General features: G+C 42.4%; 1 protein-coding gene across 1 annotated transcript in view; it reads right to left on the bottom strand.

Annotated features, from left to right (window-relative positions):
• xpo6 (exportin 6) overlaps nt 1-22,060 on the bottom strand; it is a 122,173-nt gene that overhangs the window by 17,100 nt on the left and 83,013 nt on the right. Inside the window, exons 10-21 of the mRNA XM_078558752.1 lie at nt 21,291-21,399; nt 19,386-19,478; nt 18,392-18,461; nt 12,369-12,528; nt 10,839-10,931; nt 9,391-9,535; nt 7,377-7,523; nt 3,775-3,964; nt 2,786-2,941; nt 1,489-1,603; nt 914-1,085; nt 219-380 (exon numbers count right to left, since the gene is read on the bottom strand). Coding sequence (XP_078414878.1) covers nt 219-380; nt 914-1,085; nt 1,489-1,603; nt 2,786-2,941; nt 3,775-3,964; nt 7,377-7,523; nt 9,391-9,535; nt 10,839-10,931; nt 12,369-12,528; nt 18,392-18,461; nt 19,386-19,478; nt 21,291-21,399 — 1,612 coding nt within the window. The remainder of the gene's footprint in view (nt 1-218; nt 381-913; nt 1,086-1,488; nt 1,604-2,785; nt 2,942-3,774; nt 3,965-7,376; nt 7,524-9,390; nt 9,536-10,838; nt 10,932-12,368; nt 12,529-18,391; nt 18,462-19,385; nt 19,479-21,290; nt 21,400-22,060) is intronic.

The following is a 22,060-nucleotide window of genomic DNA, read 5'->3' as shown; positions in this document are numbered from 1 at the left end:
GGGGATCTTTTATGGTCACTTGATAGCACGGTTTAATATCTTGCCTGAAAGGTGGCACCTCACTGTGCTGCTCACCCTTGCTCTTGCAGTGAAGCCCTATACAGGCAACAGAACTTTCTGCAGTCCTGAGTGTACAGGGCGGTAGACTCGTCCAGGGACAGGATGGCCCATGTAGGAACATAACAGCAAACATACAAATAACACAGAAGCAGAGATACCTGCATAGCAGAAGCAAACTGGGCCTCATTCTCCATTGGTTCCTCAGCTGTTCCACGCTGAACGCTGGCCAAAACAGATGACTTGAAAAAAAATCGCCAGTTATTGTGCAGAATCTGGTAAAGCAGCTCAAACAGCTCCATCTTCACATCTGGTGAGGACCGCTGGAGAGCAAGAAAGGAGCATGAGAAGCAAACTAGTGAAGGAACAGAGCACAATCCAAAATGACCCGCAACTTGATCGGAATGGGACCCAAAACAAATCCAATTAAACACTCTGGGATCATGCAAAGCATTGCTGATCTCAACACAAACCCTCTACCAATGCCAGTGTGCAGGGGGTTAAACAAGGGGTACAGGGTGACATTAGAATAAAGGAGTAGGCAATATAGTCCCTTGAGCCTGCTCCACCATTCAATAAAATCATGGCTGAACTTTTACACCAACTCCACTTTCTAACTTTATCTCTATATCTCTTGATTCCCTTAGTGCCCAAAAATCTATTGATCTGTCTCAAATATATTCAACAACCATGCATCCACTGCGCTCTGCAGTAAAGAATTCCAAATGTTCCACAGACACTGAATGGCTACTAAGATACCTTGATTTATAGCACCTGCACTGAAGGTGACCAACAGAAACTCTCCGAAGAGTTATGCTACACCAGCGCTGGAGACGCAGGAGCTTCTCAGCTTTACCTCTGCTATGATCGGGTAGACCTGCTCCATGCACAGGGAGATGATGCTGGGGAGGAATGGTTTGAATGCCTGCCCAGGCTCCTGAACCACCACCTGTAGAATCTTCAGGAACTTCTCCACCACACGACAACCACCACTGCCCTCCTCCAGGATACTCTCTGCCAACTGCTCCCTGCAGAACAAAGGGGAGAAACACATTATGATTGCTCCATCACCCCCAGCGATGTTGGGCACAGGGTTCAGTCCCCTCAGTAATACCAGGAGTGGGGCTCCTCACCCCCACTGAGCCCCACACCCCCATCTGTGACATTAGACAAAGAGCTCAGTCCCTCTATCGATGCCAGGTACAGAGCTCTTCATCACACCACCCCGCCCCCATCCTCTGATGTGAGACATGAGGCTCAGCCACCTTCCCCCACAGCAATGCCAAGATCAGTGCTCCCCACCCACGAAGTGACGTTAGGCATGTGGCGCAGCAACCCCTACCAAAGCCTGGCAAAACTAGGAACTGGGCTCCATTGCCCTAGTGACACCGGGGCTCAGTTCCCCCCTCCCCCTCCAGTGAGGGGAGTTACCTGGTGAACATGTTGAGGAAGGTTTGGATAATCTGTTCTGCAAAGGGGACGCCCATCTGGACCCTGAGGCCTTGAAATAAAGTGAGGAAGAAGCTGAGCATCTCATCAGTAACACCTGAAAGACAGAGAAAATCTGTGTTAGGCACCAAGAGGCAGCACTGCTTAAATACTCAAACTAGCCCATTAGCTACAAGTGTCATTGCGGCACATTTGAGGACGCATCAAGCAATGGGTGGTATGACGGTGCAGGAAAGAGACCAGCATAAATGCTATGCAGACATATTGAAAGCAAGATGCCAGAGCTAGAACCTGTCACCAGCTTGTTTTGCCCTAGACCTGTATCACTGGCAACTGGATTTAAAGTGTGAGCGTTGATCTTTTTGCCCATTACCGATCAAAGGTCAGTTGATGCAATGGCAAATCTCCCCATTTCTGGCCACTTCTAAACTTTATCAACTTGAAGTTTCTAAAAGGGAGCCTGATTTAAAAAAAGACATCGTATTCCTGGAAATCACAAACGCATAAAGTAAATCTTGACCACTTTTTTTTTTAAACAAAAGATGAACTGGCAATTCAGAAGCAGCAGCTTTCACACCAACCTAAATCTAGACTACCTTCCAACATCTCTGCATGAACTTTGAGCTGTTTGGCATGGACGAGGTTGGAGCGCACAAGCAGCCATATCTGTACAAGAGATAAATAAACCAGGCTAATTCAGTTTAGAGGGAGCCCCACCAATGAAATGCGTCACTAATAAGGCAAAGGTCAAGACATACCATCCTTAAGTGTTTAGGAGAATCCCATCTCCTGAGAGCACCAACTTATGTAGCAGATTTCACTGGTAGTTCCCAATGGGCAGATTCAATCATAGGAACAAGAGGTGGCTATTCAGCCCTTCAAGTCTATCCCATTGCAAATCAATAAACTATGGCTCATCTGTATGTTAACTTCATTCAGTCACCTTGGTTGCATAACCCTTTATATTCTTATCCAACTAGAAACTACAAAATTGTTGTAAGTGAGATTGAAATGAGATTGATTGAGTTGTAAAGTTTTTGAGGTTGGTCAGGTGGATTACAGAGTTCCTTTGGATCCTGTACTTTCCCAAGATCTGGCCTGGTGGGAACCTTTGTCTGGAGGAAGTGTGCAGGTGGTAGCAACATTAATAAACCACCATTCAGTGCTAGAAAGTTGAATGCAAACTTTAATTGCCACTATAAACTAGTGATAAGACTGCTCACACCTTGGGGGTCAAGGGACTGGAGCCAAGCCACATAGTAAACCAAAACTGCCTTACCAGGTTGGTGAATGAAGACTGGGAAGAGTGCCAGGGAGACCTGCACCGATTCCTGCAGGGACTGGTAGCAAATCTGACGGGATTTGGTCACCTCCCCGGAGATGTTCTCCACGATGTACCTCAGGATACTCAGCGTCTCCTGGACAACCACTTTCGCTAAAAAAAAGTGAGCAGTTTGACTTAAAAAATATTAAATGCAGAAAGCTAGCATTATGGAACTTCAAAGGCTAGAAACGGTTCTGAATGTCCACCACCTTAAAGCATTCACAGAGTGATGAACTTGATGTTGACTGTAGAATGGTGCTCAAGCACAGGCATATGACCTGAATGTCACTGTTTCTTCTCTTTAGCAAAATGGCCGTGGGTCTTTAAATGGGCCAGTTGAAAGGCCAATAGGACAGAGGCCTGCACTGTGCATTGTCTCACGACAACAACACTGGAGAACCAGTGTTGGGTTCAGAACATCACCATTGAAGAGAGGTAGCCTTTACATACATATTCCACTGTTGCTGGTGATCATATCAAATGCAAGGTGCCAAAAGTTTATTAATGTAGAACGACAATCAACATCTTAAATAGAAAGCAGGGAAATTCACATAATAGGCAGAAAATAATCTGGGATAGGGAAGGTAAAGACAGATCAGATGGCCTAAACTCTTGCCTGTAGATTTGTGAAAAATCAATTAATGGCAGGTTGTGATCAGGTAACACAAGTTCAAGGCTGTGCATAAGACAGAATCCTTCCAAACTGGCATAACAATGTGTTCCCCTTTCTCTGACGTTGTTTAGCATGGTTGCTAGAAAAAGTTCAAACACTGCTTTTCCAAACTAACTAAGCTAAATGTGGCCATTTTGTTGCTGTACTGTTCATACACTGCAGTTTATAGGTAAGATCTTGACTAGTTCCTAACACACTACTCTGCAGAGGAATAGAAATGCTTATGTCGTGAATAAATTATCACAGCAATAAGATGCAAGAAGATACTCACTGTTGCCCAGGCCCACTTTGCTCTGTGACAATCCTGCATTTTCCTTGAGCCGCCGGTATTCTCTCGTGAGGGTTGAAATGAGATTGGCATGATTGGTAGAACGGACTGCCCACTGCTGCTCACTCTCAGGAAGATTTGGCCATGGTAACAGCAACATGTTGGACAGGGCCCTGCACACCAGCACTTTACCCTAGCAGGAAAACACCGCTTAGGTCAAAGTAGTTCAACATACATTTCAATATTCAACATCTATACACCGAACAAAATAAACTGTCAATGAAGCCGCTCACAGGGCCTGAAGTGGTTCCACCTTCCCCAGATTCTCACAGCTCAAGACAATCTAACTGAAGGCTTCCCAAGAAGCAATTTCAAGTGGGTGCAGGAACAGAGACCTAGGGTCTATGCACAAAAATCTCTGAAGGTGATAGGACAAGTTGACAAGTTTGTTAAAAAGGCATATAGGATCCTCTGCTTTATAAATAGAGGAATAGAATCAGAAGCAAGAAAGTTACACCTTTATAAAGCAAACAACAATTTCCATTTATCTAGTGCTTTTAATGTAGTAAAACATCCTAAGGTGTTTCATAGGAGCTCTGTCAAACAGATACCAAGCTGCACAAGGAGATATTAGGTTAGATGACTAAAAGCTTGGCCAAAGAGACAGGTTTAAATCAACATCTTAGAGGACGATAGCGAGGAAGAGAGTCTGAGAGGCTTAGGGAGGGAATTCCAGAGTCTACGGCCTAGGCAGCTGAAGACATGGCTACCAAAGGTGGAGTGATTAAAATCGGCGATGTGTGAGGGGCCAGAATTGGAGGAGTGCAGAGTTTGAGAGGTTATAAGGCTGGAGGAGACAATAGAGATAAGGATGGGTGAGGCCTTGGAGAAATTTGAAAACAAGGATGAGATGCTAGAGTATTATGATTAATGCTGGGCACCACACTTTAGAAGAATGTCAAGACCTTAGAGAGGATGCAGAGAAGATACTAATCACACTAGAGAGGAAAGACTTCAGTCACATGGTAAGACTATAGCAGGGATTCCCAAATTGTGAGTCTTAAGCCCCAGTGGGATTGTGAGCTCCAAGGCAGCAATGGCAGTTGTAGAGCGAAGACTCAGATTTGACAGTCCAGGGATTGGTTGCGAGGCCCCTTTAAATGTGTGAGATTATTTTTTGCTTGTGGGCATGGCCTAATCTAATGAGCTCAGAGGTCCAATCGCTGACACCTACAGAGCCTGCTAATTGATAGGTTTCTAGTTTTTTTATGTATCTATCTCTACTACTTGAACCCACACCCCATTCAACTCCTCTTTCTGGCACTCCCCTCACAATTTTTCGCTCTGGAATTGCACCAAGTTTGAAGCATTAGATGGGGTTACAGCAGAAAAATTTTGGGGAGGACTGGACTAGAGAAGCTGGAGTCGTTTGCTTTCGAGAAGGTTAATGGAGGTTTGTTAGAGGTTATCAAAACCACAAAGGATTCAATATAATAAATATGCAGAAATGTTCAAGTGTCAGGGGGGTTGGTAACCAAGTGACACAGATTTAAGATGCTTGGCAAAAGAAAGAGGCAGCCGGAGGAAATAAATATGCACAGCAAGTTACAATTTGGAATGCACTGCCTGAAAGGTTAGTGGGAGGAGGATTCGGTATTAACTTTTAAAGGAGAATTGGATAAATACCTGAAAAAAAATTGTTGTACTATGGGGGAAAAAGTAAGGGAGTGGCACTAATTAGATAGCTTTCAAAAAGCCAACACGAGCATGATGGCCCAAATGGCCTCCTTCTGTGCTGTCTTTTTTATTCATTCACAGGATGTGGTCATCACTGGCAACGCCAGCATTTGCTGCCCATCCCTCACTGCCCTCAAGTCTGCAGTGAGTCACCTCCTTGAATACAACTGAGTGGCTTGCTAGGCAGAGACCAATTAAGAATCAACCACTATTCTGTGGGCCTGGATTCACATTTAGGCCAGACTGGACAAGGACAACAGGACAACCTCTAAAGAATACTAGTGAATCAGATGGGTTTTTTGAACAATCCTGTGGTTTCATGGTCACCATTACTGATACTAGTGTTTTATGCCAGATTTAATTAATTGAATTTAAATTTTCAAGCTGTTGTGGGAGGGTTTACTCATCAGTCCAGGCCTCTGGGTTACTAGTCCAGTAAAATAACTGTTATACCATCATACCCTGGTATCTATGATCAGCACGCCAAATGCAGGCAGGCTTGTTTCTGATAATCCAAATTCACCTACACAGTGATGTTTCATTGGGGTTTCTGCACCTCACTATAATTAGTTCACAACCAGCATCACAATTTTAAAAAATGTTGGTTTTGTAGAATGACAGCCACAGAAACAAGACAGGGGATTATTAAAATTCAAATTGACACAGGATACAGAAATTCAATGGGGCACACAAAAAAGGGACTGACAGTATTAGAACTCCCTCCACTGACAATCAACTTCACAAATTTTCCTGCAGGCCCTGTATCTGGGAATTGTGCTATCACAACGTAGTTTTTTGAGAGGAAGGCCATTCAGCTCATTTTAGTTCAGCTATCAAAAGATATGACAGTCCCCTTCTTTCAACAATCAATCACTTCACAATATTTCACTAAGCTATCCAGTCATCTACCGCGCACACAGATTCAAACTAATAAAAGATCATTTTAGGACTATCTGATGATAGTCGGACTCCAAACGTTAGCTCTGTCTTCCTCTCCACAGATGCTGTCAGACCTGTTGAGTTTTTCCAGCAATTTTTGTTTTTATTTTAGGACTATATTGGGTAATGCTTTACACTCTTGGTGATCAGTGTATGTCTTCTTTCACTCTTAACTTTACTACTTGAGGCTGGATGGTAATTGCACATTGTTTTGTTTTACAGTAATGCTTAATCATAATCATGTGGTCAGTACCTTAAAGCTTACAAGGGCCCAAGCTCTCCCCGCACAGCATGCTCTGGCCCTGCTTAGTGCACTATTCCCATGTCAGATCAACAATATTTGGCTGCTGGGTCCAGTCCAACAACAGCATGAACAAATGAAGGCTGCATCAGTTCTGTCCAGTAATGGTCTGAAGTGCAAGGAGTTCAGGAAATTCAGATTGATTGTAGGTGGAACAGTACTTCATGGGAGCTGAAGTAGACTGGTGGAGCTGGGGTATAAACTAGCGAAATATTATTACCTCAAGAGCCTCTGCAGAAGATTAAAACACTAGTTCTGGACTCTTGCCCACATGTAACTGCTATAGAAACCAGATCCAGCAGCCATAATGCACAGCATGGTCAAACAAATGTTATGGGGGCTCTCGACTTCTTTTCCTTGCAACCCTGGAGTTTAGTTTAAGCAATTCTGTCAGGTTACAGAAGGTCTACAGAGGCAGTGGACACTATTTCAGGAACAGCAAAAACCAAATGCCAAAAGTGGGGGGACTTTCAGAGCCATGTATTCAGATACTAAAAGTTATACCCTGAAGTTTTCACCAGCCTTCATTTCTCAGACATCAACACGTTTCAGTGGTCTGCCTTGACTGTCTTTAAGATATTAAAATCTGTAAATTCATTTTGATCATCTTAATGTACTCTTAATTTACCTCCTGAGGGAGCTGACGAGCAGAGCCGTCTGTGATCCTATCGAAGATTTTCTGTACTGCTCGGATTCTGACCAGAAACACAGGGCGCACCGTGGTGGCTAATGACAGCAACAAATGGCATGCTGAGAGCAAGAGTTTTTCTGGCACCTGCAGGGAGAATTCAGTTAGTCACACAAGGATTTCCAGTTCACCACAAGATTCAACATGGCAATCGCAGAGTTAGAATTTACAAAGCAAGATGCTGCATCGCACAAGACACCATCAGAAATGCACAAATTCAAAGTAAGAACACTGGGTATTTACATCAGAATCTTAGGTTTGAATCAAGGAGCTTGCAGGTACATAACTAGGTACCCCTATGGACTCCTGCTCTTGTGGTGCACCAGGATAATACATGCACTAAATTCCATTGTAAATACCAAACCTCAACATCCTGATGCACTGAACATTATATCAACATTCCCCCCGCCCAAGCAGAAATTAAGCATACCCTCATCACTGAAAATAATACAGATGAGAAATGGAGAAAGCAGTACACTCAGGAGGTTAAACTAGCAATGAACCAGGTTGATGAGCAGACTCCAAACACTGACAATTTACAACATCTACAGGAGCTTCAGAATTCACTAGTTTCACAACAGAATGAGGTCATGTAATTCCCCAGCACTTCATAAGATGGTTAGGTGTTTGCAGAGCGGGCTGATGCTCACAGAACACATTGGAAGGCCAGCTAGTGATGTTCCAGGGTCTGATCTTCCATACAGCATGCAGAAGCCCCAAGAATTGGCTGTATGCATCCAAACTGAGCAGGGATTTCAGCAAGTGAGAGATGGCATGTTTCTAAACATTCATGGAATAAAAGGGACAGTAGCAACATGGGTACAGAATTGACTGAGCGACAGGAAACAGTAGTGGTAAGTGGACGTATTTCGTGTTGGAGAAAGGTTTGTAGTGGGGTTCCCCCCACCACCCCCACAGGGGTCAGTGTTGGAACCCTCACTTTTCCTGATAAATATTAAATGACCTAGACCTTGGTATACAGAGCACAATTTCAAAGTTTGCAGATGATACAAAACTTGAAAGCATTGTGAACTGTGAGGAGATGTGTGGAACTTCAAAAGGGACATAGACAAGTTGGTGTAAAGGGGAAATAGGTTGCAGATGAAGTTCAATGCAGAGAAATGTGAAGCGATTCATTTTGTTAAGAACATGGAGACACAACATAAAACAAAGGGTACAATTTCAAAGGGGGTGCAGGAGCAGAGGAACCTGGGTGTATACGTGCATAAATCACTGAAGGTGGCAGGACAGGTTGAGAGCAGTTAAAGCATACAGAATCCTGGTTTTATTAATAGAGGCATTGGGTATAAGAGCAAGGAGGGTATGTTGAATTTTTATAAGTCACTAATTTGGCCTCAGCTGGAGTAGTGTGCCCAGCTCTGGGCGCTGCACTTTAGGAAGGATGTGAAAGCATTAGAGGGAGCAGAAAAGGTTCAGGAGAATGGTTCCAGGGATGAGGAACTTCAGGTATGAAGGCAGATTGGAGAAGTTAGGACTGTTTTTCTTGGAAAAGAAGGTTGAGAGGACATTTGATAGAGGTATTCAAAATCATGTGGGGTCTTGACAGAATAGATAGGAAGAAACTGTTCCCACTTATGAAAGGATTGAGAACGAGAGGGCACAGATTTAAAGTAATTAGTAAAAGAAGTAAAAGTGATATTAGGAGAAACTTTCTTTTACACGGCAAGTGGTTAGGGTTCGGAATGCAATGCCTGAGAATGCTGTAGAAGCAGGTTCAACTGAAGCATTCGAGGGAACTGACTTATCTGAAAAGGAAGAATGTGCAGGGTTATGGGGAGAAGGCAGGGGAATGGCACCAGGTGAGTTGCTCGGAGAGCTGGTGAGTTCCTCATTTGGAGAGCTGGTGCAGACACAATGAGCCAAGTGACCTCCTTCTGTGCCATAAGAATTCTGTAAACAATCATTTCACTTCTCTGAGATGATGTCAACGTACCTTTGAGCTGATGAGGGGAGCAGTGGCCTCCATGGCAGTGGAAATGAGAGATACAAACCGCTCGGGGTTTTGACGTTGAACTTCACTATAAAACTGAGCGAGCCAGTGGGAATAAGCCTGCAGTGCTGCCAGAGACTGAGCATGACTGAAAGACAAGGTTTTAAAAAAAAGTCAACATGAACATTTAGTAAGTTTATGAAAGTTGGACATCAATTGGTTTTCACTGGCCAGATACTTTACGAAGCAAGTCCAACACTCCCAAACTCCGGATCAACTGCTCTGTCAGAGAGCCGGTGCAGGCTCAATGGGCCGAATGGCCTCCCTTCTGTGCTGTACCTATGATTCTGGCTGCAGTCTCAAGTCTCAGCTTGAGATCCGGAACCAATAAGTAGTCCCAGGGTGAAGCTAGCTCATGGAGCTGAATCATCCCAAGCTTGAAAGTTCTGCCCTGCTCTTTTTCCCAGGCTGCCCAGTATCACCCACCAATTCCCAGTCTGAGGCATTCTGCAGCCCAACCCCTTACCATTGTGCTTCATAACCAGATAGTGAATGAGCACAGCTTCAGAAAAAGCTCTCCAGTTTCCCTCCCTGTGGGGAGATGCCTGGCTTCAGCTTTCTGCTAGAGACTGAAAAATGACCACCTGGCAAGTCTCCAGCATGTCCCAGTTCCAATACCAACATCTCCATACAAAAACAAAATACCATAGATGTTGGAAACTTTAAATAAAAACAGTAAATTCTGGAAATATTCAGCAGCTTGAGATCTCCGAAGATTGAGAGTGGCGTTATATAAATGCGAGTCTTTTTCTTTATAATTTACAGCTCACATCATTCACATTGATTTGAAGAGAAATCTGTAGCATCCACTCTCCCAAAGCCATCTATTGCATTCCCTAGGTGGTAGAAGTGCATACATGCTTGGATGGTTAGACATTCTCCCACAGGTGAACACCCTCACAACAGGAATGAAGTAAGCTGATCTACAACAATATCCACACAGAAGTGTCCAAAGATTTCCATCTTGCATTTGGTCCAATTTAAACAAATTTAATTTGCTTCTTGAGACAGGCAAATCTGTCCACATTGAGGATGGTGCTCTTTGGAATTTAGACAAGTGATGGTTTAAAGTCAGGCCCCAAATATAAAAAATTCTACGGAGGTAATAATCGCAGTACTGGTCAATCATTTTACATTTTTATTCTTGTCCCAATTATGAGAACTTTAGGTACAAAGGAGTCCTCCTCACGTAATACAATCTCACTCCTGATCAGTCAGGCACACTCACTGCAATTGGTATAGGACAGTGAGTGATGACAGACAGCTTATATCAGCTCCTCCTTGTTAATGCACCAGGTCTGACCGAAGGAAGAGCGTCCGTCCCGTTTCATCCAGCTCTCAATATCAATGTACAAAACAGATTTGGTACACAGAATCAACACTGTACTCACACATCAATCAGATCTGGCTTCAGTACAGACGGCACTGCTGTTTCCATATCATACAGTTTTATCTGGGATCCATACAGCGTCACTTCAACTAGCCTAGGACACAGCAACACATACATATCAGAAGCAAATCAGCAGGACTGTGATCAGAAACACATGCATACAAATCTCTCAGAAAGGGTTCCAAGTGGGTGTAGGTTTACATGCAAAAGTTTGGGCGATTCCCAAGACAAGTTCCTGAATATAAACTAGACTTGTATTCTTGGAATATAGAAAATTAAGGGATTTGATTGAGGTTTTTAAGGCCTTGAAAGGAATTGATAGGGTAGATAGAGAGAAACATTTCTGCTGGTGGTAGGAATCCAGGGCAAGGGAACAACTTTAAAAAGGTGGTAATTCAGAAGTTAAGAAACAATTCTTCACATAAAAGGTATAAGTGTGGAACTCTACCCCATAAAAAGCAGTAGATGCTAGGTCAAATCAGGGATTGATAGGTTAGGATATAGAAGTTCAGGAAGCCAAGGTGAGTGCGTGGACTTAAGATACAGGTTAGCCATGATCGAACTCAATGGAGGAATAGGCTCAAGAAAATGAATGGCCTCCTCCTATTCTGGAGGCAGCATGGAGATTGCAGGTAACACCTGTAGGAGCAAAGCAATCCTGGAAGAGATTCTGGGATAAAGCGTGGTGTGGAGAATCCAGTAGCTGAACCCAGTGAACATTCTTCACAAGTCAGACAGTGAGAGCTACCCTGTCTTCAATGGGCAGCCATGCTATATACACACACATACTCACACACACACTGATTGGAAAGTGAGCAAAAGCCTGGCAAACTTTCTCTTCCTTACCTGATGGGGACTGAAGACAATTGTAGTGCCCTGACTCAAATCTGCCAACAGCGCAGACTGGACGACATCTCAGCATCTTTTGGTGTCTATGGGTTAGCATTATACCACACTGCCTTGACCCACTAGGCATGAGGGTTGCTCTAAGAAAGCTCTCAGACATTTACATAAGCTGCACTTTTATCTATAGCACTCTGCGCAGAGTGGATAATTCAACAGTGAAAATGAACTTCAGATTGGCTATGGGACTGTAAACAACAATTTCATAGATTAAACATTCAGACTTGAGATAGGAAGAAAGAAATTTAAGCTCATCCCAACACAGGCTATTAATATAAATGCAGTTACTGTGATTTTATTCTCAAACAGGATTTTGAAGCAGCAAAAATAATAACATTTTTTGAGCGAGTTGAAAGCTGAACAGCAAAAAGTCAATAGAGTTACTAATTTGGCCAGCACTGAGCAACAGAACAAATTAAAACTGATACACACAACGATCTCTCTAAGATAAGCAGAATATACGATGGCGAGTTGAATTCTTGCTGCTGAGCAGATACACTTGCTGCCCCTGGCGTTCCCATGCGGTTAACAAGGGTTAACAGAGATAGCACCCACCCCCCTCTCCGCCCCAAAGCTGGGATCAGCTGCATTCAGTCACAAAATTAGTGTTAAAAGAACAGGGCCTTACCTTTCCACTACTCTGAGCGCATCATTAAACCTGGCTGCAAACACATCCCCGATAAAATACTCAGCAAGACGACCACTAGTCTGAAGTAGTGAGCTGAGGTCACGTAAAGAACAATGCAAACGTCGACAGTCATTTTCTGCTGTAATGTTTAATCTGTGAACTGAAGAACACAATGCATCAGCATGTAATGGCAACTGAGGCATACCTATCACAGTGCAAACGTTTAAAGTAGGAGGAACATAGGAGCAGAAGGCTATTTAGCCCCTCAAGCCTGTTCTGCCATTCAGTGGTGACCTATCACCATATAACCCACCTTTGCCTCATATCCATTATCACTGGTTAACAAAAATCCATCAATCCCAGATTTAAAATTTACAATTGATCTATTATCAATGACTTTTTGCAGAAGAGAGTTCCAAACTTTGGTAGTAGAATTAGTTTTTCTTTCTCTACCCTATCTGTTCCCCGTAATATCTTGAAAACTTCCATCAAGCCATTCACCTTTCTAAATTCTAAGAAATACAACCCTAGTTTGTGTAATCTCACCTTGTAATTTAACTCTTGGAATCCAGATATCATTCTAGTAAATCTACATCACGCTCCCTCCAAGACCCTCTTTCCTTGGGTGTGGTGCTCAGAACAGCCCAGTGCTCCAGGTGTGAACCAACTAGGGCTGTTTGGCTGAAGCATGAATTCTACCCCCTTGTATTCTATTCCTCTGGATAAAAAGGCCAGCATTCCGTTAGCCTTTTTGATTATTTTCTGTACCTGTTCTTGACATTTTAATGATGTATCTGGACCCACAACTCTCTTTGGACCATCACTGTTTCAAGTTTTTCACCATTTAGAAAGTGTTCTATTCTTTCCTTTTTAGGTCTGAACTGGATAAACTCATTTGTCTACATTGAAATCCATTTGCCATAGTTTTGCCCATTCGTTTAATCTATCAATATTTCTTTGTAATGTTAAGCTTCTATCTACACTGCTTACAAGGCTACCTACCTTTGTCTCAGTGGCAAACTTGGATACATAGCTTTCTATCACATCAACTAAATCGTTAAAAAATACCGTAAATAGTTGGAGGCCCACCATAGATGTTTGCGCAAGACAAGTCACAGCCTGCCAATTAGGAGTAATTGCCCATTTATCCCTACTGTCTCTTGCTGCTCAGCCAATTTCCTAACCAGGTCAATAATTTGCCTTCAATTCTATGCGCCGCAGCTTTAGCAAACGTTTCTTAGGAAGGACTTTTTTTTTTTGAGGTGACGGCAGTAGGGTTGATGAGGGCAGTGCAGTGGATGTGGTCTACATGGATTTTAGAAAGAGTTTTGTAAGATCCCACATGGCAGGTTGTTCAAAAAAGTAAAGTCCTTGGGAATCAAGGGAGAGTGGCAAATTGTATCCAAAACTGTTTTAGTGGCAGGAAGCAAAGGATAATAGTTGACAGATGTTTTTGCAACTGGAAGGCTGTTACCAGCAGGGTTCCACAGGGCTCAGTACTAGGTCCCTTGTTTTTTGTGGTTTATATTAATTAGATTTAAATGTAGGGGGCATAGTAAAGGAGATCAAAGATGATACAAAAATTAGTTGCATGGCTGACAGTCAAGAAGAAAGCTTTATAGACTGCAGGAAGATATAGTGGCCTAGTAAGTTGGGTAGAAAAGTGGAAAATTGAATTCAAGGCAAGGGAATACACAATAAATGGGAGGATACTGAGTAGCATTGATGAACAGAGAGAACTTGGAGTGCGTGTCCAGAGATCCTTAAAGCAGGACATTGAGGTATATGGCATGCCTTCCTTTATTAGCTGCAGCATGGACTATAAGAGCAGGAAAGTTATGCTAGATCTGTATATAACACAAGTTAGACCACAGCTTGAGTAATGTATGAAGTCCTGGTCACATTACAGGAAAGACGTGATTGCACTGGAGAAGGTGCAGAGGGAATTTACAAGGATGTTCAGGACTGGAAAATTTTAACTATGAGGAAAGATTGGACAGGTTGGTGTCATTTTCCTTGGAACAGAAGAGGCTGAGGGGTGATTTAATTGAGGTATATAAAAAAATTATGAGGGGCCTTGATAGAGTAAATGGAGGACATCCTATTTACCTTAGCAGAGAAGTCAAAAACCATAGGGCATAGATTTAAAGTAATTAGAAGAATTAGAGGGGAGATGAGGAAACATTTTTTCACCCAGAGTGTGGTAAGAGCCTGGAACTTTCAATCAGGAACGGTGGCAGAGGCAGAAGCTCTCACCACATTTAAAAAGTACTTGGATGTATGTTGTGATCTGCAGGGCTACAGACCTAGGCAGGAAGATGGGACTAGACTGGGTAGCCACAATGGTCCGATTGACCTTGTTGTAAGTATTCTATGATTCTATCAAATGCCTTTTGGAAGTCCATATAAATAACATTCATGATATTTACTAATTCTTAGTTTGGATTGAAAATCCAAATATACTATATTCACAGATTCCTCTTGATCTGCTAGCTTCTCAGTATCTCAATTCCCAATAAATGTCATTGAGGAAAAGCTCCATGGGAAAATTAATCCACCCACCCTAAAGAGGTTAAGCATAGTATTAAATGAATAGAAGAGGCTTATAATATTGTCAATAAGAGTTTTGGAAACTAATAAAGGATAACCAAAAAATTGGTAGAAGGAGAATGCACAATATGAGAATAAACTTCAAGAAATATGAAAGCAAATTGTAAGAGCTTCTACAGGAATATAAAAAGGAAGAGGTGAGCCAAAGCAAATATAGGTTCCTTAAAGGCTGAGGCAGGAGAAATTATAATGGTGAATAAAGAAATGGCAGAAGCATTAAACAAATACTTGGTATCTATCTTTACAGTAGAAGGCACAAAAATACCAAAGATCTAAAGAGAGTGAGAAAATTCCAAGCAATTATTAGTATAGAAAAAGTGCTGGAGAAAGTAATGGGATGAAAAGTCAACAAAACCCCTGTATTCGAAGGCCTGCACTCCAGGGTTCAAAAAGATGTGGCTGCAGAGATGGTGAATGCTCTGATTTGTGATCTTCCAAAATTCCCTAGATTCTGAACAGTGTCATTTTGGATTGGAAGTAGAAAATGTAACACTGCTATCCAAGCAAGGAGGGAGAGAATGCAGAGAAATACAGACCAATCAGCCTGATAGTACTCATTGGGAAAATGCTGAAAACCTTTATTAAGGAATTGGTAATGGCAACTAAAGTCATATGATTATGCAGATTCAACATGCCTTTAAAGGGAAATCGTGCTTCACAGATCTATTAGAGATGTTTGAGGATGTAACCAGAGAGTACATAAAGGGGAATCAGTGTTTGGATTTTCAAATATTAAGATGCTGTATGAAAGGTTGTTGTACAAGGCAAGGGGTCATGAGGTTGGGGGTAATATATCAGCATGGATAGAGGAGTGGTAAAAAGACAACAAACAATAGTAACAAACAGGTCATTGGCAGGCTGTTAATAATGGGATGCCGCAAGGATCAGTGTTGAGGCCTCAGCACTTACTATCTATATTAATAATTTAGAAGCGCCCAAGTGTAATGTATCCAAAATAAAAGCAAAATATTGTGGATGCTGAAAATCTGAAATAGAAACAGAAAATGCTGCAATTACTCAGCAGGTCTAGCAGCATCTGTGGAGAGAGAGTTAACATCGAGTCCATATGACTCTTCTTCAGAATTAAAGAGGAAGAAATGTAATGGATTTTATATTTTTTTAAGAGGGGGTGGAATGGATGGAGGAAAATAGAAGGTCAGGGATAGGTGGGAGTTAAGGAAAAATTTGACAGATGTCACAGACACAGGGCAAAGGGACTGTTAATGGTAGTGTTAAATTCTGAAGGTGCTGATAGTGGCATAATGGTAAGATAGCACAATTAGTTAATAGCAGAACAAAGGCCAGTGCTGTGTGAAAGTAAAACCAAAAAAGTGACAGATGGCTCTGTGTGGGGAGCAGGGAAGATTAGAGAAAAGGGTAAAGAATAAATAAATAAATAAACACAGGGAAATAATTGGATTAAAAAGGGTAAAGATGGAGGGCAGAGTTCATGGTCTGAGGTTGTTGAACTCAAATGTTAATTCCAGAAGGCTGTAAAGTGCTCAACTGGAAGGTGAAGTGTGGCTCCAGTTCTGCCGAAGGGCCATGAAGGCTCGAAACGTTAACTGATTTCTTCTCCGCCGATGCTGCCAGACTTGCTGAGCTTTTCCAGGTAATTCTGTTTTTGTTTTGGATTTCCAGCATCCGCAGTAGCTTTTAGCTTTTTGTTTTTATGCTGTTCCTACAGTTTGCTTTGGGCTTCACTGGAACACCACAGCAGGCCAAGGATGGGACATGTGGGCATGAGAGCAAGATGGTGTGCTGAAATGGCAAGCGACAGGAAGGTCTGGGTCATGTTTGCGGACCAAGCAAAGGTGTTCTGCAAAAGGGTCACCCAGTTTGCGTTTAGTCTCCCCAATGTAGAGATGACCACATTGGAAGCGGAGAATACAGTGGACCAAATTGAAGGAGTGCAAGTGAAATGCTGCTTTACCTGAAAGGAGTGTTTGGGGCCTTGGACGGTGAGGGAGGTGGTAAAGGGGCAGTTGTTGCACCTCCTGTGACTGCATGGGAAGGTGCTGTGGGAAAGGATGAGGAGTTTGAGGTGATGGGAGGAGTGGGCCAGGGTGTCACAGAGGGAATGGTCTCTACGGAATGCTGACAGGGGTGATGGGATGATGTGTTTGGTAGTGGCATCATGCTGGAGTTGGCTGAAATGGCAGAGGATGATCCTTTGAATGCAGAGGCTGGTGGGGTGAAAAGTGAGGACAAGGGGGACCCTATCATGGTTCTGTGAGGGAGGGGGAGAGGTGAGGGCAGGGGTGTGGGAGATGGTCAGGCATGGTTGGTCAACCACAGTGGGGGGGAACCCCTGGTTAAAGAAAAAGGAAGATGTGTCAGAAATGCAGTTTTGGAAGGTAGCATCATTGGGACAGGTGCGACAGAGGCAGAGGAACTGGGAGAATGGGAAGCAGGGTGTGAGGAGCTGTTTACTACCCAGAAGAAGCACGTATGTTTGTCTGAGTGAGTTTGTCTTCTTAAATAGTGTCAGTGCATTCTGAACACCATTTGCTCTGTGATAACATGAAAAGGCATTTCATATGATGAAAGATGTTAATGCCTCAACAGGTTCAATTGGATGGGGTTTGTCGTACAATCAGCCAGTGAAGGTACAGACAATGAGGCTGTCAATCATCTGACAGCTTCCTAGACCCGCACCTGGTGCCAGTAAGGTGAGGAAGAGCTTGGTTGAGATTAGGCAGGGCAGAATTCATTATAACTGACTGGTAAAAGTTATGGTGAGATTATAAAACATGACTCCAGGGATATCACTTTTCCCCTTTTGAAGGCTTAGAAAGATGTGTTTTAATTAGGAGGGAATGTGCATGACCTTAAGGTTGAAAATTGGTGCAAGAATTGAGAAATATTGCTCAGCACCAGAAACAAGGTTCACATTAAGTGAGTAAAACAAAAATAATAAAAAAAATGTCTAATTGTATAACTAATTTTTTTGCAGAAAAAAATACTTTTATGGGAGCAGTTGGAATTTTTATAACATGGGAAGAGGCCTCAGATGCAAAACCCCTGTTTTATGTAACATACAAGCTATGCCACACTGGAGTACTCATCTTCTCATCTTCACCCATATAATCAGTGTCACACTGTGGCGCTGTCTCTTCACCAATAACAAGGGTTGCACAGTGTCACCACCTTTCCATTAGTAGAATCAGTGCAATATTAAAATAAGTTTCTCCAAATGTGTTGAGTTAAACTTCCTCTTTAAGCCTGCAACTGCACCAATCTGGCAGTTTAACTCCAACTTAAAACAAGGTCAGCTGTTTACTTCAGTAGCTATAAAGTTAAATACCTCAATATATCTGCAGTCATATCCTGCAACACCTGAGCTTATTGTAGTCAATGTCACAGAATGACATTGCACATTGTCAGCTGTTAACAGGCGCCCAACCCCTTACCTTGTCCAGATGTTACGACAAATTGTTGCAACCCCAGGTACACTTCAAGGTTATCCTGCAAGATGGGGAACTAGGAACAGAAAGAATAAACAAGGATTGAAAGCAGTTCTTCAAATGACAATTATAAACCACTCAAAACATTTAGTGCAAGTACTGACTGTCTTTTGCAGTTATTGCAGAATCTGGATGGCATTGGTTAGAGACTGTGATAGACAACTGTCCTTGGTTCAATTCTAGCCCACACTGCTGAAACAGAAGTTTCCCAGAAAGGCTGCAAAGGACTATTCAACAGAGTGGAGACTTTTATTCAATCGGCCTAGGTTAAGTAAATCCAAGGGCAGCCTCAATTTATTTTCCAGTAGACAAAGGCTCTCAGTCCAAAACTACATCTGGTGTGGGAAAATTACAAATTTCTATATTTTTGCATCAGGGGTGCTCTCTCACAAGGTAGTGGCTGAGAAACATTGTAAGGGTTTGGCTGAAGGAGTTTTACTTGTATCTAATCTATGCTGTACATGCCCTGTGAGTGTTTGATGCTGATCATAGCACTGAAATATAAATTGCTACATTCCTCAGTGCCATATACCCCACACTTTGAGCACAGATTCACACTGTATCCTGAAAATCGCACCTGAAAGGCTTAGTTTCCAGACTATTATAGCTTCTCAACTCGTCCAGTAACTTTTACAATGCCTTGGATGAGTCAGAATATGAAATAAATCTATTACTGCAGCAGTGCAAAATGCAATTTAAATTCACAATTCAAAGCAGGATTAAGAAAGGCAAAATAAAAGGAGGAAATGCTTAAAATGCAACCTTGGCTGGCTGGCAACAAATTTTGTACTGAAAGGAAATTAAACTGCCTCCCTGGCACAACAAGATGATGGGGGTTTTGTTGGGAGGGGCAGCAGACTGGTGACAGTACAGTTAGTCTGCTGCCCAACACTAGGCTGAAGTGATCTCATTAATACATTGTTCAGTAACTGTTACTTACGATTGTAGAAAATGCATGAGAAGGAAGGAGCTCCATCACTTTGGCCACAACTTCCAAGCTCTGTCTCAGATAGCGCTGCCATTCAGTCTGTTGCTGCAAGCAAAGAGAAGCAAAGATGCTGAAACCTCCTCAGATTAATTATATAGTAGGCTCATTGTGGTTTCTGGAGCTTTCCATGTGTAAATAGGCTGCTGTAATTCCTACATTGCAACAGTGACTACACTTGAAATATATTTGTTGGGCTAAAAGCACTTGGGGCAAAGATGAGCATGAAATGCGCTTTATAAATGCAAGTCTATTTTTTCTTCGTTACTCAACTGAAGGTCCTTAATGTTTGAGTAAATAAAGATATGGCGAGGTCTGTTGCAATGAGTTATTGGGCAGATCTTTCGAAACAGACAAGCTCACTGCCTCAGTCATTTATGCAAAACCGTGTTTTCACCGGGCTAGAAAAATCACCCAACACATGACAAGTGTGCTGTGGACTCTAACCGGCTGAATCTTGTGGTCTACAATGCCTGGTCCACATTACTAGCCCTTGAGGGCTGGACATTTTGCCTTTAAAGCCATCACAAACGTCTGAGGATTGGTTAGCTAACATGAAACAGTAGGCATAAATGGGCTTTTTACGGGTTGGCAGGAAGTAACGAGTGGAGTGCCACGGGGATCAATGCTCTAGCCTCAAATATTTACAATCTATATCAATGATTTGGATGAAGGGACCAAATGTATAGTTGCTAAATTCGCCGATGACACAAAGATAAGTAGGAAAGTAAGTTGAGAAGAGGACATAAGGAGTTTGCAAAGGAACATAGATAGGTTAAGAGAGCAGCAAAGATTTGGCAGATGGTGTATAATGTTGGAAAATGTGAACTTAACCAAATAAATACAGCCCTTTCAAAAACTGCATTCTATATGTAAACCCCTGAAAAGGTTTCACACAACAGGGCTCAAGAAAGACGACAGAAGATATATATCGACAGGAGCATTCAAAGGAAGGCAGCAGAAGATACATTTCGATGGGAAGAGTCCCAGTGAACCAAGGAGGGGCTGTAGTTTTTTGACCTGTAACACTAGAGGAAGCACTTCCTGCACATATGCAGTTGTAGCCTAAGTGTCAGAGTGGCAGCTGCATGCATTAAAACAAGTTGGCTGACACAGACTAACAATAAAGTTTAAGTTACCTAATTTTAAGTCTGTGCAGTCCTTAACCAATTGTAACTTTCTGTATCTAGTGCGCTTCTGCCAATTCAGTAAATGATGAAGATTTATAATCAAGAAATTTCAGCAAGTGAGATTCTCAACTTCCAATGTGGAGAATTGATTTAATATTTAGTTTAAGGACACATTTTAGTAAAAATCAATTAAAAAAATATTTTGACTAAAATATTTAAGGAAAAATTCATTACCCAATGTGAGACTCAAAATCATGACCTTGGGATTAAGATTGCACCATCTACCAAGTGAGCTACCCGGGCCTTGTAGAAACTCCCTGAATAAAGCCTGAACCAAGGAGGTCGGTCTCAAAGATCACTTCCCTAAGTGACCTACTGTCATCTCAGATTGACCACCTGAAGGATTGTTGTATGATTTAATTGAAGACGTTTTGTTTAAAATTCTCAATAAAGTTTTTGGATTTGGTGCAAAATTGTGTCAATCATAATTCTTGATCTCGTAACTTCAGGCAAAATCGCCTACACCCCACCACCCCCAAACTTATATTGCAGAGATCAAAATGTGATTTGACATTAAGAATGTAATTTTTCTTATCTTGAGACTTGCCAGGTCTCAAGTCTTGCTTCCTCCTGGGTTGCTCAATGAAAGAAGAACTTGCTGAACAAGATGTGCTCCCACTCTCATTAGCAGTTCAGGACTAATCCACACCAACATCATCAATGCACTTACGTCATCATCCAATGTCTCATCATCAAGTTCTTCCAGCTGGGCCTGATTATAACGGAACTGTATCCGACGTAAAACCTCTGTCAGCAGTAGAACTAGTGCACCTTTGTACCTATGGAGAGAAGTAGCAGTCAGTGACAATCACAAGGTAACGAATCTCAACATTCAAAATAATTAGGCAAAAAGCTAGATGCTGTCTATTTGTACAGATCAGTTTACTGTTTCCTCTAGTTCTGTCTCCTGCTGCTGTAGCAGCAACCTGCCCCAGTTATACCAGTCTGGGAATACAGGCTCCCTATATAGGAATGGCAATGTCACTCTCACCCTGAGGCCATTACAGCCTTTTTCTTGGACTTCTTCATTCATCGATGGCCTCATGTGGGACCTGGATTCCCTTGCTCACTCACTTCCTTGGAAATAAGGAGAGCAGGCAATGCTCACACCAAGGACAGGAAGAGTGTCAAATCATGAGGTTTGTAGCTGCTGTGTGTTTGGGGTGTCTGGTGCCTGGGGCCATGCAATGGTTTCTGGATGATGTAACTTGGTTTTATCACTTCAGCTCATAATACAACTGTGCATTATGTACCACTTGGCTGGGCTGTGAAGTACTTGGAGAACAAACATCCAAGGTCAAGGGTACGCAAGAGACTCAGCAGGATGTGCTTGGGGGGGTCGGGGGAAAGAGAGGAGGTATGAAGCAGTTGGAATATGACCATGTAAAAGTTAAAATTTGTAGGAATATATAATAGGATATGTGGAGAAATTGTAATGGC

The sequence above is a fragment of the Cetorhinus maximus genome, chromosome 15 (assembly GCF_964194155.1).
Source record: "Cetorhinus maximus chromosome 15, sCetMax3.hap1.1, whole genome shotgun sequence".
NCBI lineage: Eukaryota > Metazoa > Chordata > Chondrichthyes > Lamniformes > Cetorhinidae > Cetorhinus > Cetorhinus maximus.
The sequence above is the reverse complement of the archived record's forward strand: the minus strand, read 5'-3'. Positions and strand labels throughout refer to the sequence as shown.